Source organism: Podarcis cretensis, assembly GCF_951804945.1.
Source record: "Podarcis cretensis genome assembly, chromosome: 3".
Taxonomy (NCBI): Eukaryota; Metazoa; Chordata; class Lepidosauria; order Squamata; family Lacertidae; genus Podarcis; species Podarcis cretensis.
The window spans coordinates 65039306-65055101 of record NC_137172.1 but is presented as its reverse complement, the minus strand read 5'-3'; the positions used below and the strand labels follow the sequence as shown (position 1 = coordinate 65055101).

Genomic DNA, 15796 nt, shown 5'->3' with positions numbered 1-15796 from the left:
AGAAAGGGTTTCATATGATCAGAGTTACAAGATATGTAAATGAGTTTGGTACCAGAATGCTGGGTGGAAATGGAGGACCAGATGAGGCAATGAAGGAGTAGAGAGGTCACCCTCTGGGTTCAAGTACACTTCCACTTTTCCCACTGCTTTCTTCCAGGGAAACCCACTGTTTACCTCTGAATTGGCGCAGGGGAAAGGAAAACTGTGAATGAACTATCTGTCAGCCTAACGTGTCTCATAAGTGTTATGAGAATAAAGTGGGATATAGGTGGTGGTGGTCAGTAGAGAATTTATATAAGCTATGTTGAGCTTGAAAGAGTGGGGGGGGGATAAACTTTTGTTATTATATTTTGTCCTTTCTGTTACGTGTTGCATCATTCCTATTCTCCTCCTCTGCCAAATGTGGGATTCTAGTTGGAGTATTTGATCAGTAGGCCATCTTCTGAATGTTCACATCAGTTTCCATTACTATGAATTGAAAAAGGAATATGAGTTACAGATTAGTTTATAAACTCATTGTGCTTCTTACTGAGCCACTTCCAATTGCTAAAAAACATTTATGTTGCAGGCTGCATTTATCCAGATTGTCTGAGCCCACAAAATGCTACTGGAAGCAGACTGTCAAATAAAGCATGATTTGAGATTCTAGACCACCCCTTCTCTTGCAGCCTCTGTTGCTGCAGCAGAAAGTGGTGGCAGGCTGTTTCTCTTAACCTCTTGGTCTAGTGTTCTAGCCGTAATCCTGCAATAGGAAACAGGCTGAAAGATTTGTATGGATCACCTTAGGTGTGTTTGGTAAGACAATCCCTCTACTTCCCTGAGCCAGTGTTTACCTGATCTTATGACAGGAAGGTGGCATTATGTGGCATCCTCTCAGGCTGTCTGTACACCTGTCATAATGCATGTTGCCAGCTATTCCATCATTGCATCTTGTGCCAAGTGCACATAATGCACCTGAGAATGCACACAAACTTCTGCATGTTGCCATCTTTTCTCACCATTGGACCTTGAACACAATTCTGAGAATCAGTGTAGTTTACCAATACTATTCGAAAGGTGTCTGACTTGTGAGCCGAGTAAAATATTGTTATTGAGCAGCTCAGTTCAGCTGAAACCTCATATGTGTCTCAGAACTATGTGTATGAATTGGCTTTATTCTGAGCAATGTGTGTTGTCATTGTGCTAGATAGGGAAAGCCCCTAAGGTTCATGCTAGCCCTGATCCTATGAATGCCCGCTGGCAAACACATCCTATACCCTTATTAAATCAAGTGCTCTTTTTGCATTTCCTGAAGAAAGCCAAGCTTGCCCATTTTCAAGAATGGCAAGGTCATTCTTAATAAAATAAGATTTTGCTCTTTGGCATGATATTTAGTTGATATGATTATTTTATTGTTTTACAAATAAATAGTAGAATGGCCACCCTGATGCAGTTATTGCTAGTTCATAGGACCAAGTAATAATGGTTTTCATTGATCACTGCTAAATTGCTCTGTTTGGCAAGGTGCATATGACCATTGCAACTCCCAAGTAGTATTATCAATTCCCCAAATTGGCGCTTTCAGTAAATATGCAGATCTGGTAATAAGAAGTTCAGATAACGTATCCTTTATCTTCCTAGCTCCTTTAGTTCAGTGTCTGCCCATAGATTTAAGATTTAGGCCCAGTTCAGACATAACAATTGTTACCTGTTCCATGTCTACTAGCAGATCTCCTTTTAAATACACCACAGTTCCTGGTAATCACGAAAGCCAGTTTAACTGTCATTTGTTCAAACTATGATGAATGAGAAAAATGCAGAATCAAACAGTGTTTTTTAAAATGCAGAATCAAACAGTGATTCTTAAGCCATAGTTTAAACAAGCCTCAAATCCTTCAGTTCAGATATAGGGAACTGTGGTTTGTTTAAAACAGTTGTAGAGGACCTTTCTCCCAGCATGCCAGATCTATATCTGCCCTATCCTTTACAAGCTAAATTTGACAGGTGAGTGAGGGCACTCACTTGTCAATCACCTGACATCACAATGGTATCAAGTGACAAGGCTCTTTGAGGGGTCACTCCTAGTGTCCCTTCAAAAAAAGCTTGCTCCACATTCACAAAGGGGTTTGCATTAAAATCCCTGTTAAAACAGGATTTTTGCTCCATTTTAGCAGTCATTTCAATGCAAACCATGATTTTGGAGCAAGGTATGTTCCAGCCACCTATCAACTATTGGAGTGGGGAGTGTACCTTTATTCAGCAATAATTTGGAGCTTATTTTAAGCTCCTAATTGTTCCTTTAAGGCCACAATGGTATTTGCTCTACCCCAACGTCACATATGACATTAGGTATGGGGCAGGTGGGTGTGGTTTTCCAGGAATGGCCTGGTGGGTCAAAGTGGGGCAGTGGGCTAGACATTCTCCACTTTCTAAACATACATCTTGATGTCCACTTATACTGATGTAAGTAGAAAGATTTAGGGGATATTAAAGGGGAGCCATGTTTTACAGAGGCTGCAGTTTGTCATAGTAAAGGAGAGTAAAATTGTCTGATGCAAATACTCACTATACACTGTTGCCAAGACATGCAAGAGGAGAAAGCCTCTGCTAAAGGGACCAGAGCCTGTGCTACTCCGGCTTATGAAGGGTTAAATGTGCTTTTATAAAAATCACCTTTGAATTGAAGCTCTGCAAGTCAGATTGATCTGTAGAGGAAGAAATGGAAGATACTTCCCATGTGATGGGGTCACAGAGGAGGGCTACATTCCCCTGTGCTAACTTTCTGGGAGCCACATGCCAGCAGTAGGTGAGCCCCAAACCAAAGTGGATGGCCTGAGCTGACAAAGTGCTCTTGCTCTCCCACTCCTTGTAACAGATTCACACACAGGCACTTATACAGCCTCCCACTCCTTGTAACAGATTCACACACAGGCACTTATACAGCCTCCCTCTGCTGTTGCTCAGATGACTTAGAAACAGCTGAGCAGTAGAAAAGAAAGATGCTGCAGAAGGGGCAGGCATACACTCACTACATCTCATACACAGACATATGGAATTGGCTTCCCTTGTCTCTCACCCTTCCAGTCCTTGATCAAGTGATCTACTTATGAACTCCTTGGACCTTTCCAGCCAGGAATTGCTAAGATTCTTATTCTTATTTGGTCATAATAGATGGTAGCATGTTTAAAAACTTGAACATTCAGTCTCCTCCATGTGGATGTGAAAGAGGAGAAGACGGAACAGGGAGCATTGAAGCCCAAGGTTTACCACACATTCTAATTGTAGGAACCTGTGGTTTCTTGTTAAGTGGAACCCAGCCAATAGATATTGGATATGAGCCTGGAACTAGGTGAAGTTCCCGTTTTTTTGTACTGGACCACTCTTGGCAGATCACTATGCCTCATCCTCTGTTATCCCTCCTGTAACATTGCCACATATTGCAAAAATGAAGGAATTATGTTGGGTTTTTTAAATTTTAAGTAATTAAGATTATAAAGTATTTTATACAAATGTTCTGTATAAAACACAGCTATAATTTATTTAGGAGTTTAAAGGACATACTGGTAACAATTGATCCAGTTTCAATTAAAACGCTGTAAGCATCTAATAGGAGGTCTTACTGCATATGAGATTCAGAAGACACAAACGCTATGCAAAATGTGGAAAATCAAATTTAATAAATATTTTATGTTTGCTCATTCCATGATAAACATTGAGTTATTGCGCAGATTCAAAAGACAAAATACATACTAGATTATAGATACATATGGATAATACTTGCAAAATATTTGAACTGGAGCAACACACATTAAGTATACCGGATTTAGAAGATGAAAATTAATGTATGAATTATTTAGCTAACACTGCACTTTTGCCACAGAATCTGGTGTTTATTATTGTGAGCTTTAGCAGGAAACAGAAGCCGTATCAGTTGGGAAAACATTTCTTTACAAAATTGAGAACAGTTTGGCTTTCTCGTTTCTAAGCAGGGAACCTGGTTCTTTGGTTTCTTTGTTCCAAGTCAGACTACTCCCAAACTATTTTAGCTGAACGTTTTACATACTAGCGGAGTCAGGGGAAGTTAAGTTGGCAGCTGTTCGTGGGATAATAATGAAGCACACTGTTTAGTATTGCATATCCGCACTGTAAAATGTGAGAAGTATTTTATAGAGACCATGGTGAGCAGGGCTCTGTCCATTTTGTGTGATGTAAGTGCATGAACTGTAGGTGAGGAAACTTTTCTGTTTCATTTTTTCATGGGAAAGTAACTGGCAATCATACTCTGTTGCAGGTGAAGAAAGCGTGCACAGATTCAGATGTTTCAGAACCTCAGAATTCCAGGTAAAGCAACTAAACAATGCTTTGATAAATTCAAGTGCTTTGAAGCAGTGATGCTATTTATAAGAATAATTATGAAAGGTAAAGATAAATGTAAATATCATGGGAGATCATTTGCTTTCATAGACTGAAAATAGCTCCTTTTGTATTCTTCTGAATATATTTCACTTTAGAGGTTATATTTTGGCTGGATTAAGAGCTAAATGCTGGCATGCAGAATCATATGTATGACGAAGTAATTTTGACATTACTGTATAAAAAAGTCTGGTTTCTCTGTTTTATTGTTGTCTATGTACTGTTACTTATTTTCAGCTTTAATGTTTCTAGTTTTTTATGTAGAGTAAAAATGCTACTGTTTGGAAAACAGTACACTGTTTGACATGTTTTACTATTTGTTTCACATATATTACTTTTATGACACTTTTGTCTCTATTTTGGACAATAAAGTAAGAAAGAATGACTGTAAACATGCCACCCAGTATTTATGTTCTGTTACATCTGTTTTGTGTGAAATTTGTAATATGAAGCAATTTAGGCCTTTTCTGAGTTGTTTCATCCATTGCTTCTGTTTTCAAATAGGTCTAAATATTACAAGTTTTTAAACAATCACATTATCTTGATAAAAATTGACTATCACTAGCAGCTAACAGAAACACAAAACATCTTCTATTAAGAATGAGTTTCAGGACCCATCCTGAAAATAACCTTTTAAGTCACCATGTTGTGTCTTTTAAATTGAGAACCAAACACCTCTTAAAAGCTTCCTAAGAGATCTACTGGAGAACTGAAAAATCCTTAGAATTTTTCATTCTGTTTCTTTATTGCAGTGGATAATACATTTTCTAGGATGAATATTGTCCAAATGTAACTGAGTGTAGTTTGAAGTGTGGTCCTTCTCCTACCAAGATCAATGAGAATTTTGCTATTAAGATCAATGGTAACAATGTTCCTTTTCCATGCTGTTTTATGAGATTCCATCTTTCCTTCCTGTTCTTATTAAATGCTAGAGTTTTTAAATATCTGTAACTGCTGCATATAGATATTTTCAATTGAATTAAGAAACCCAGTTAAGTGAGTGTATAGTTTTTAGCCATTCTAAAATATGAGTTCAATTGCTTTTCAAGGGAAGGGGCTAGTCTTAAGGCATTGTAGTGCCAGCTATGTTTATTACTATCTGAGGTAAAGTCTAGTTTAAGCAAAATATAAAATCTGTACAGTACTTTTTTATCATTTTGGGTATTACTGTTGGTTAGATTTTTATGTAGCTTTTCATCTGAAGCACTCAAGGTAAGGATATACGATTGCTGCAACCCCTCACAACAATCCTGTTTGGTATGTTAGCCTAAATTATAGTGATTGGTTTGAGAACTTCATGACCGAGTGGTGGTTTGAATAAGGGTCTCTCCCTAGCTCAGATCTATCCTCTTACACCAGAGTGTTGAAAGCATTCTAAGGCTGCAGTCCTGGGAGTTAGGCCCATTGATCTCAATAGAATGTACTTTGAGAAGAAGTATATAGGATTATACTATATAACTTCAACCAATCTTAAGGCCGTTTCACTTATAGTATGTATCAGGGATGGGGAATTATATCCCATCTGGTGGGTCAAATCCTTATCTTGCCCCACCCCACAAGACAAGATGGACAGGTACATGGAGAAAGCCACTTGTAGATCACCTGATTTCACAGTGACATCAGGTTATCTATTTTTCCCTCATGGATAATCAACTGATTGTTGAGGGTTGCAAGGTGACGTACATAGAGCTAGGCAAGCCCTAACGATCAACTGATCATTGGGGTTTGCATAGCTCCACAAATGGCAATTTGCAGTCCACAGCAGTCAGCTGCAAACCCACCTTTGGCTCAGCCACATCTTTACTTACTCCACACTTGAGCAAGTAGGCATATGTGGAATGGCTAAAATGGCCTCATAGGCCAAATTGATAAACAGTGCCTGTGAACCCTTGATTCTCCACCCCGACATAGAGGCAAATCCAAGTTAGCCACCATATGTATATGCAACTGGGAGGCAGTGGGAAATGGGCAAACTCTTGGAAATTTATGATGTTAGGCAGGCTATTAAAGTTTTTTATGTTTGTTTTAAATGCTGCTCTAATTTTAATGTTACTCTGTTGTTTTTAGATTTTTAAAATCTCTAATTTATATGTGACTTTAGTATAGAATTTTTATACTGTCAATTAGGTGTTTTCTTTGCCTGTTTTCTGAATCTGTTTGGGGGGACTTCTAGTTTGAAAAGCTTCAATATAATACAGTGGTACCTCGGGTTACATACGCTTCAGGTTACATACACTTCAGGTTACAGACTCCACTAACCCAGAAATAGTACCTCGGGTTAAGAACTTTGCTTCAGGATGAGAACAGAAATTGTGCAGCGGCAGCGCAGCAGCAGCAGCAGCAGCAGGAGGAGGCCCCATTAGCTAAAGTGGTGCTTCAGGTTAAGAACAGTTTCAGGTTAAGAACGGACCTCCGGAATGAATTAAGTACTTAACCTGAGGTACCACTGTAATGACAAAAGCAACAGGGTACTATAGCAGATCCTAGCTCTCTGACTGGTGTTACTGAATGAATAATGAATGAATGTTCACATTTTTACATTTTACATTAATTGGTACAATTACATTACAATTAATGGTCTCCTCGCTATTATTCTAGCCACAGTTTATCATGAGCTACAGCTCTGTGTGCAGGAAGCAGCTGTTTATTCATACTGAATGGAGGAAGAAGAGAAGGGACAAAGGAGCATATGAATCTGAGGCTAACCAAAGCATTATATCCACACAGGGGCCAAATTTTCATTTGCCGCAGTTATGTATACTTATAAGTCTATGGGTTGACCAGAACAAGTACACAAGTTACCTGGAGCCTTTCCATCATAATGAACATTTCCTCATAGAATAAACAGTGACCTTGCAATACTGAATATTTAGGCCATTTGGGAAATGGTTTTTCAGTGTATATATTTTTTAAAAAATTAGAGATTGCTTGATTTTTTTTAATTTTTCATTAGTATTTGTATGCATAAGATTGAACTTAACAAAATCGTTGACCAAACAGAAAAGTTAGAAATGCAGTGTACACTATTTAGAATAATCAGTGAACTTTTAGCCTTAGTGGCACTAGAGAGCACGGTTATAGCATAGCATACAGGCATTGGGCATGATGAACATTCTTCTTAAAACAAGTCTTGTGAAAACATTGTGTGTAAAGTGAAATGTCAGCAAAAAATGGATGCTGGAGGTGCTTTCACTTGCAGAATAGCTCCTGGCCTGTTACTTGGGGCTAGAGTCTTTCATTTATTTAGCTAGCTTTATTGTGTGTTGGTTTTGGACTTGGAAGTATTAGAATAAATGCAGATGGAATATGTTTTTATAGTAGGGAAGTAATTAAGTTGGGTGTGGGAACTTCGTCAGGAGAATTCTTGGAGTGGCATGTGTGTATCAGCAAATTCTTTGTCTTACTTGGCTTTTCTTTTCTAGAAAGAAACTTTCAAGTTATATTTGTGTCTCAGTTATGTAAAGAGAATTCACTAATGCAGGAAAATATATTGGCGAAAAGAATGATTCTAGGTGTACCTAGAATGAAAAAGGAATGAAGGGAAGAGAAGTAAAGAAAGAACATGCAATAATAATTTCTGGTGTTAGGCTCTTACTGTAAAACCGTTATGCATTTTATTTTGTTTCTATAGCACTTTAACTTCAAGGTGGAAATTTACCACAGAAGTAATAATTTTAAACAAAAGTTTGATAATTTGAGCACAAGGTTGTCATTCTGTAAAATCAATGTATGCCCTTTGGGAAGTTATAGGTAGGAAATGCACATTAAGATAGACTAGCTTGTTAGAGAATCAGCCTGTTAGTGTAGAATTCATAGAATAGAATTGTAGAGTTGAAAGGGACCCTGAGGGTCATCTAATTAATTTTTATTTTTTTAAAAAAATTGAAAAACAGTGCTGCTTTGCCATTTAAAAAAGCAAAAAAATAAAGAATGATTTACTTGGCGTAAACACATTAAAATCAATGGACATGAAGTAACATAAGCCCATGGAATTCTGTGGGTCTGCTGTCAGTATGACTTAGTTGGATATTACCAATTGGGAGAAAATTAGTAGCTAAAGAAAAGACAAATCATCTGTAATACACCAGCTGCAACAGGAACCATTTGTACATAGAAGCCAAAAGAAAGAAGGTTCTACTTAGCTTTGCTGCATTGGACTTACTAAATTGCGCACCACCTGAAAGAGTCTCCTACTGCTGTTTTCTGCAGATGCAATCTTCGCTGTCACTGTCACAACTTGGTGGGCTCAACATTGAGCTCTAACCTGTGTCCAGTCAGATTCAGAATGAGTTCTCCGCCACTGGCGCTCTAGCAGTCTCAGCGATTGTTTCATTGTCCTCGGATCCATAGAAAACCATGGGGCTGTGCGGGCTCCATGCAGTTGGAGAGGTTGCTTTGTTGTGTATTTCATTGCTTTAAAGGTACAAATTAGCCAGGGTTGGTTTGCACTTGTCAGTGACCCCATGCAAGCACGTCACAGGTATGCATGGCTGCCAGTGGATTTCTGACCAAGTTGCACTCCACAGAAATTCTGGTTTTTGCATTTCAGGCTAAAATTACTTGGTTTTTCACATGAAAATGCCAGTTCACCCCAAACACTGTACAGTGGTACCTCAGGTTACATACACTTCAGGTCACATACTCTTCAGGTTACAGACTCCACTAACCCAGAAATAGTACCTCAGGTTAAGAACTTTGCTTCAGGATGAGAACAGAAATTGGGCTCTGTGGCGCAGCAGCAGCAGGAGGCCCCATTAGCTAAAGTGGTGCTTCAGGTTAAGAACAGTTTCAGGTTAAGAACGGACCTCCAGAATGAATTAAGTTCTTAACCCGAGGTACCACTGTATCCGTATAAGATAACAACAAGTAGCTGTGGTTGAAATGGATTACATTTGGGGAATCACAGAAAGGTGGCAAGGAACCAGTAGAATCTGCTTATATTTGTAATGTGAAATAAAAAGATATGAGTAGGACTGAAGGAAGGATGGAAATAGGGATCTGTGATACAGAACAAGGGAAGGCAGTTGCTGGAGCTGAAAGCCAAAGAAAGGAGGCAAGAAAGTAATAGAGGCTTACACATGTAAATAGAACATGTAACAGGAGGGGGGGAACCCTTTAATTATAGTCATTTCAATCTAAAGAAAGTGATTTAAGATAATACTAACTAGAACAGATTTTACTGTTTTTTACTTTACCAATTTATTAAATCTTCATATAATTTAACATATACAGATAATTCAGATTACAGTATAAGTAGTACTCAGCATATTATTAGGTCACCGTTTTCATTGTCCACATTTTGAACAGCAGTTGGAGGATACAGATGACAGCTATAGAAGTAATTCTGCAATCATGAGCATCTGGTTGCTTGGCAGATTCCTCAAGCACTTCTCCTAATGCGTTTGGATTTGCCCATGGGCCTTTTATGTGGTTGCATCGCAGATGGGCTGTTTATACAACCTGGTTATCATGCAAGTTTCCCTTTCTCTCCTCCCCACCCCCCAATAAAAAAGCCTTCACTGGGAAAGAAAATCTTCACTGATTCTTTGACTCACACATTCTTTCTCCAAAAGATAAGATTGTTTATGAGTCTCATAAGTTCTCTGTATTATGATACTACATATAAGCTATCCAGAAGGCTCCCATATATCCACTCGTGCACCCGGAATTCGTATTGCTGTTGTGAATTACATTTAACAATCTAACTGTTGATTTTCAATGTGTTTGTGTCTGTATTGTTTCTTTGAAAGTGACCAAATATAAGGTTAATTCCCAAAGTAGGGTAAGTTTACCTACTCTTTTAAGCGTAAAATGGATTTGCCTTTCCGCAATCAGTTCTCCACCTTAGGCTTTCAAAGTTCAAATCTGGATTTGGTTATAAGTGAAAATGAGTATGGTGGTCTCAGCCTAGTCCTTAGGGGTTTCTTGTCTGCTGTTCAGAAGAGGCCCAGAACTGGAATTGCAAGGTTGTTGCAGGTCATGATTTAAGGTATATTGTAGAGTTATGTTAGAAAAGTGTGCACAGCAGTTTAGGAATCTCTGTAGACATGTTTTTCAGCTGAATGCTTTCACGTTCAGAACACTGAAAAAGGCAGTGAGCCAAAAGTATGAATTCTGAGTTTTATTTTTACTGACAATTAAATGTTGGAGCCACTTATTCTTTTGCCTGTATGCTTTACAGTTCATTGTTGGGTTTGTTTGCCATACAGTTGTAGATTTAACTCTTAAGACAAGTTGATAAGAAAAACAAATTATCATGTTTAACACATTTCTGGGATTTCAAATCTAGCCCTTTTTGTCCCTTTATTAATTATTTGAAGCAGATTGTGAATAATATTTTAAGTTCTGAATATACATATTAAATTCTTTAAGATGATTAAGTACTTGAAAAATCTTTCTTTTCCTAAAAGGTATATTGCACTTTTTTGAAACATAACATTGAATAAACAGCAATATTAATTTTATTTTATATTGTGCTACTATCTTCTACTGCATTATCCTGATAGTTTTAGTGAAGGCCTGCCTAAAATTCTTTTAAATAAGGGTAGGGAACCTCTAGGGATGTGGGTGACACTGTGGTCTAAACCACTGAGCCTCTTGGGCTTGCCAATCAGAAAGTCGGTGGTTCAAATCCCCGCAACAGGGGGAGCTCCCGTTGCTCGGTCCCAGCTCCTGCCAACCTAGCAGTTCGAAAGCACGCCAAAAAAGCAAGTAGATAAATAGGTACCGCTCCGGCAGGAAGGTAAACGGTGTTTCCGTGCGCTGCTGTGGTTTCGGTGTTCCGTTGCGCCAGAAGCGGCTTAGTCATGCTGGCTACATGACCCGGAAAAACTGTCTGCAGACAAATGCCAGCTCCCTCAGCCTGTAAAGCGAGATGAGTGCTGCAACCCCAGAGTCGTCTGCGACTGGACTTAACTGTCAGGGGTCCTTTACTTTTACCTTTAGGGAACCTCTGGGCCACCAGGTGTTGTTGGACTACAATTCCCATTCTGTCTGACCATTGGCACTTTGGCATCCTGGGAAGTAGGAGTGGTTAATAAGGAGGGGAGCTTTGTGCACCTGGCCTGCTGCCACTTGCCAAGCTGGGCAGGAGCAGAGAGGTGCTGTGTGGACTAGTTGGCAGAAGCACCAGACTAGCTCTGTTGATGTGCCCATACAGCACTGACCTCCCCACTGCCTTGCCCCTTGCCCCTTCTCTTGGTAAGTGAAAACAACTTCACTGCTGGGAGGCCATGTGTGTGACATCACCTCTCACCAGCTGCTCTCACAGGGAAGGAGAAATGCATAACGCAGAGTCCCCATCTCTGGGAACACAGCTCAATTCTTTCTCACTCCTTAGATGAAACACACAGATGATAGGTAGAAAACAAGAATACAGAGCTGAAAAGCACCTGCATAGTAGTTAAAAGGGACTCATTTGAACATCTGCTACCTTCCACGCTAGTCTAGCAACAAATAATAGTTTTAAGGAATTTAAAAGGATGGTATAATAAACTCACCATTATTCAGAGTACACACACTATACTTTTTTGTTTTTGTTTTTTGCCCCATTGTCATCTCTGGTCAAATAGGCTTTGCAAGTTTTAGACGTATGACTAAAGCCTTCATGGACTGTGAACAAAATAATGATAAGAGTGTACATGTATGTAATGGGCAAAAATGGCTTGGCTCCAAAAAGTGTGGAACTCACTTTGTCCGATCCATCCTATAAGGGGCATCCTCAGCTGCCTACTGCAATGGAATGAGATGTGGCACAGGGTGCAGCAGCAGGAGGGCGGAATGAAAAGAAATTTGAGAGGTGGTTGTGTGTGGGCTTTTGTGTGGTATGTTCCATTCATGCTCTTACCACATATTGTAGAAAGCCAGAAAAACACTGCATTGGGCTACACATAATACACCTTAGTTGCATTATTCAGGATGACTAGAAATAGGCTGTTGATAGAAAAAAAAATCCTTCCAGTAGCACCTTAGAGACCAACTAAGTTTGTTATTGGTATGAGCTTTCGTGTTCATGCACACTTCTTCAGATACAGTTGATATAGTTCTGTTGATATAGTTGGTCTTGTGCTAATAGTGTAAGGAAAAAATCTTTTGGGGGAGAGAGATTCAGAGAATGGAGAATCCTCTCTGATGAGGGATTGAAAGATTCTCTGATTCAGAAGGATTCAGAAGAATGTGTTTCACTAAAATAATATTGATTATAAATGCAAAAATAGTGGTTGCTTCTATGAGCTTTCCTGTTGCATATGGTCATGTTTATAAATTTAGTTTCTCAATTACACATACATTAATTTGTTGCCTTGTGTGCTTATACCTTGATGTCTAATTGTAGGAAAGTTGAGTAATGTGCTTGTATTTGTATAACCTGTACCCCAATTATCTGCTATCCTCTGTTTCTTTAGTAAGCTGCTTTATTATTTCTCGAATCCAGGAGCAGCTGGCAGTGAGGATTGGCAGTGGACACTTGGCTTCCCAGCTGACGTTTGCCAAAGTTTTATACCATGTATTCCACATATTTAGCAGCTATATTAGTCTTCTTAGTTATACACTTAGTGGCTTGCCCACTTAATCATGAATGCTGATTAATCATCACTTAAAAGACAGACAGGTAGAAATACAAGTTCTTGCTGGGGAGGAGGGCAGCCAGGCAAATAAAGAGGCAGTTCTGGTTTTGACAAGAGGAAGGAAAGTAAGTTTGATTTTTTGGGAGCTAGCTGGCAATGAAAACCCTTTTTGGGACTGAAGCAGTTTTAAGAATTAGTACTTCCTGTGAATGTGCCTGCTTCACTCAGCTAAATTTATAAACATAATCTATTATGAAAACAAAAATCTGCAGTAGTATCTCCTCACAATAAAACTGACCCTGTGATAGCTACTCCTAGAACTTCCAGTAGCTTCTCTGATTTGGGGAGTGTGAAACAATGTATTGTATACCTCCGGAAAAAGTAGAAAATAATACAATACTTATAGAATCTTTGGATCAATAGACAGAAGAGTTGGCATAAGTATTGGGCAGGTAGGAAACAGAAGTCTTTTTCATTTAGTGTTCCTCTGCTCCAAAAAGGCCTGCATTTGGAATTGGAGCCAAATTGTACCTATCTTGGCAAACAAGTTTCCAAATGTTTGTTTGCTGTCACTGCCACAAGAGCAATCTTAAGTGTCTCCTTCCCCCACTCCAGAAATAATCCAAATTGCTTAGAGCCCCCCAAAACACCCTGCTCTCAGATGAAGGAACAGTTCAGGGGGGATCATTCCAGCCTTATTATGAAAAGTTTAGTTGCCTGTGCAAATTGATCAGGAAGGTTGCCAAGCAAGTGTTACCTTTGGGTGATTTCCATAGTGTGGGTGACAAAGCAGAAAAGGTCCACCTGTATCAATTTTCATGTAGGTAAATGATGGAGTTCTATATTAGAGAAGGTCTCCTTCAGTACACCAGACACAGTACATTTAGGACTTTAAACACTTTAATTTGGGCTGAGAAATGCATTGGCAGCCAGTACAGTTGACCTAAAATAGATGTAATATGACCTCTATATCCTCTCCTAAGCTGTAGAGAACTGCACTAGCTGCAGTCTTTGGGTTATCTACATAGGGCACATTGGAGTACTAGTGAATGGGTGACAGGGACGAGATTGATCTCAGAGAGAAAAGGTTGCAGCCATGATAACTGAGGCAGCTAGGAAAAGTTGTCTGCTTCAGTGCAAAACACCAGCAGCCGGGCCATTAAAAAACGATATATACGAATCCTGAATATGCACCTTACTGTTAATTTACACACTTTAGTACTAATTTTAGATACTTTATGCCAAGCCACATCCATATCCAGTGAATGTACTTTTTAAACAGGGTATCAACAAGTGCACCTCAGCACTCCTTGTAGATCCTCAGTGGATCATAGGGTTCCATCTTTAGCTTGCATGCGTTATTAGTTACAGAGTATGACTCAGCAGGCCTTGTGGAGTTTCAGGGGATGCTGGGTAATATATTTTGAATTGCCCACAGTGGCCATTGCCAACAGGAGAGCATGATTTGGGTTGAGTGCTCCTGTTTTCCTCCTCCTTGCTCCTTGGCCTGCCAGTTCTCCACTGATTTCTCTCCAAAACAGTGTTGGGTATGAGGCTGATTTTAAGATACTGCTTGCTGTTTTTCCAGCATTTAATTATCAGGGAAAGTGTTTATTTTCAGTGTGTATGTAGTTACTATGGCCTCAAAAGGGCCTCTCTGCACACTTCCATTATGTAAATAGTATAGTAATAGTATTACTTTTCTCTCTCTAATAGATCTATGGAAATGCAGGATCTAGCAAGCCCTCATAATCTTGTGGGAAGCAGTGAAACACCTGGTAGTTCTAAACTGGACAAATCTAATCTTAGCAGCACATCTGTTACAACAAATGGAACAGGCGGTGAGTGAACACCTACCTCTTTCAGTTTAAAAACAAAAAGTGCTCTGACATCTTTAGAGACAAACTGGTTTATGGTGGCAATACATCACATTAATGAAGAAGTTGAAAGAAAGATAGATATATACCATGGATGATAGCATAAGGTAATCAGTTGTGTATTAGGTACAATCCTCTAATATAAAAATTTATAATTAATGCCCTATTCTTTCCCATACTTATGTTGTTTCCTACCAGCCATGCCTCTTCTGTCTCCAGTATATCTCCATTAATCTCTACCTCTCTTAATGTTAGTCATCCTTCCACCTTCCAACTATTTTTCGCATTGCAATTTGGCCTGCACTTTAAGCTCGCTGAGGCTATTTGTACCAGCATCGTCCTGCATCTCATTATCCAAACACCCAGCCTGGTGTTTGCTTTTAATCTTCTTATTTAAAAATTGCCAAGTCTATTCTGTTCATCCAAACAAGACGTGAATGATCCTTTCGATCAGGTGCTGACATTCATAAAATAATTTTAGTGAGATTCTGCAGCGTTTGAGTAAATTTTAAAAGTTCATTATACTTCTAGGGCGTGGAAAGAGCGACTTTGGATCATTTTCATATTTCTAAAAGTAAATTACCTTTCAGAAAAAAGATGTGTACAGGAGGTTGAAACCAGACTTAATCATGTTTAGCGTAGACCAATTGAAATCAGTGATGGGTCAAAAGCAGCATGACTAATTCTGGATTAAACCCAACATCAATATGTTTAATCAAAGTTTATTTTGCTTTTAAGGATTTTATGTTGTATGCCAAAGTCAACTAGTGAGTTTCTAAGGTGTCACAGCACTTTTTGTGGTCTCACTGACAGACTATAGCCTGACCCACATGTTATACTGCTGCTGCTTGTTGCAGCAGCCTCAGTGTGGTGTCTAATCCACTTAGTAGTTGTAACATATCTTGCTAGTTTCCTTATGATACTTCTAACTGCCATGGGGATTTTTATGCTGTTGTAGCTTGT

The 15796-nt window shown here is 39.0% G+C and overlaps 1 protein-coding gene across 17 annotated transcripts in view; it reads left to right on the top strand.

Annotated features, from left to right (window-relative positions):
• EYA4 (EYA transcriptional coactivator and phosphatase 4) overlaps positions 1–15796 on the top strand; it is a 110499-nt gene that overhangs the window by 45930 nt on the left and 48773 nt on the right. For 12 of the 17 annotated variants that reach the window (XM_079970661.1, XM_079970657.1, XM_079970656.1 and 9 more), the window contains 2 exons: positions 4271–4320; positions 14673–14797. In XM_079970661.1, coding sequence (XP_079826787.1) covers positions 4271–4320; positions 14673–14797 — 175 coding nt within the window. The remainder of the gene's footprint in view (positions 1–4270; positions 4321–14672; positions 14798–15796) is intronic. The other 5 variants (XM_079970658.1, XM_079970660.1, XM_079970659.1 and 2 more) reach the window with 2 other exon arrangements.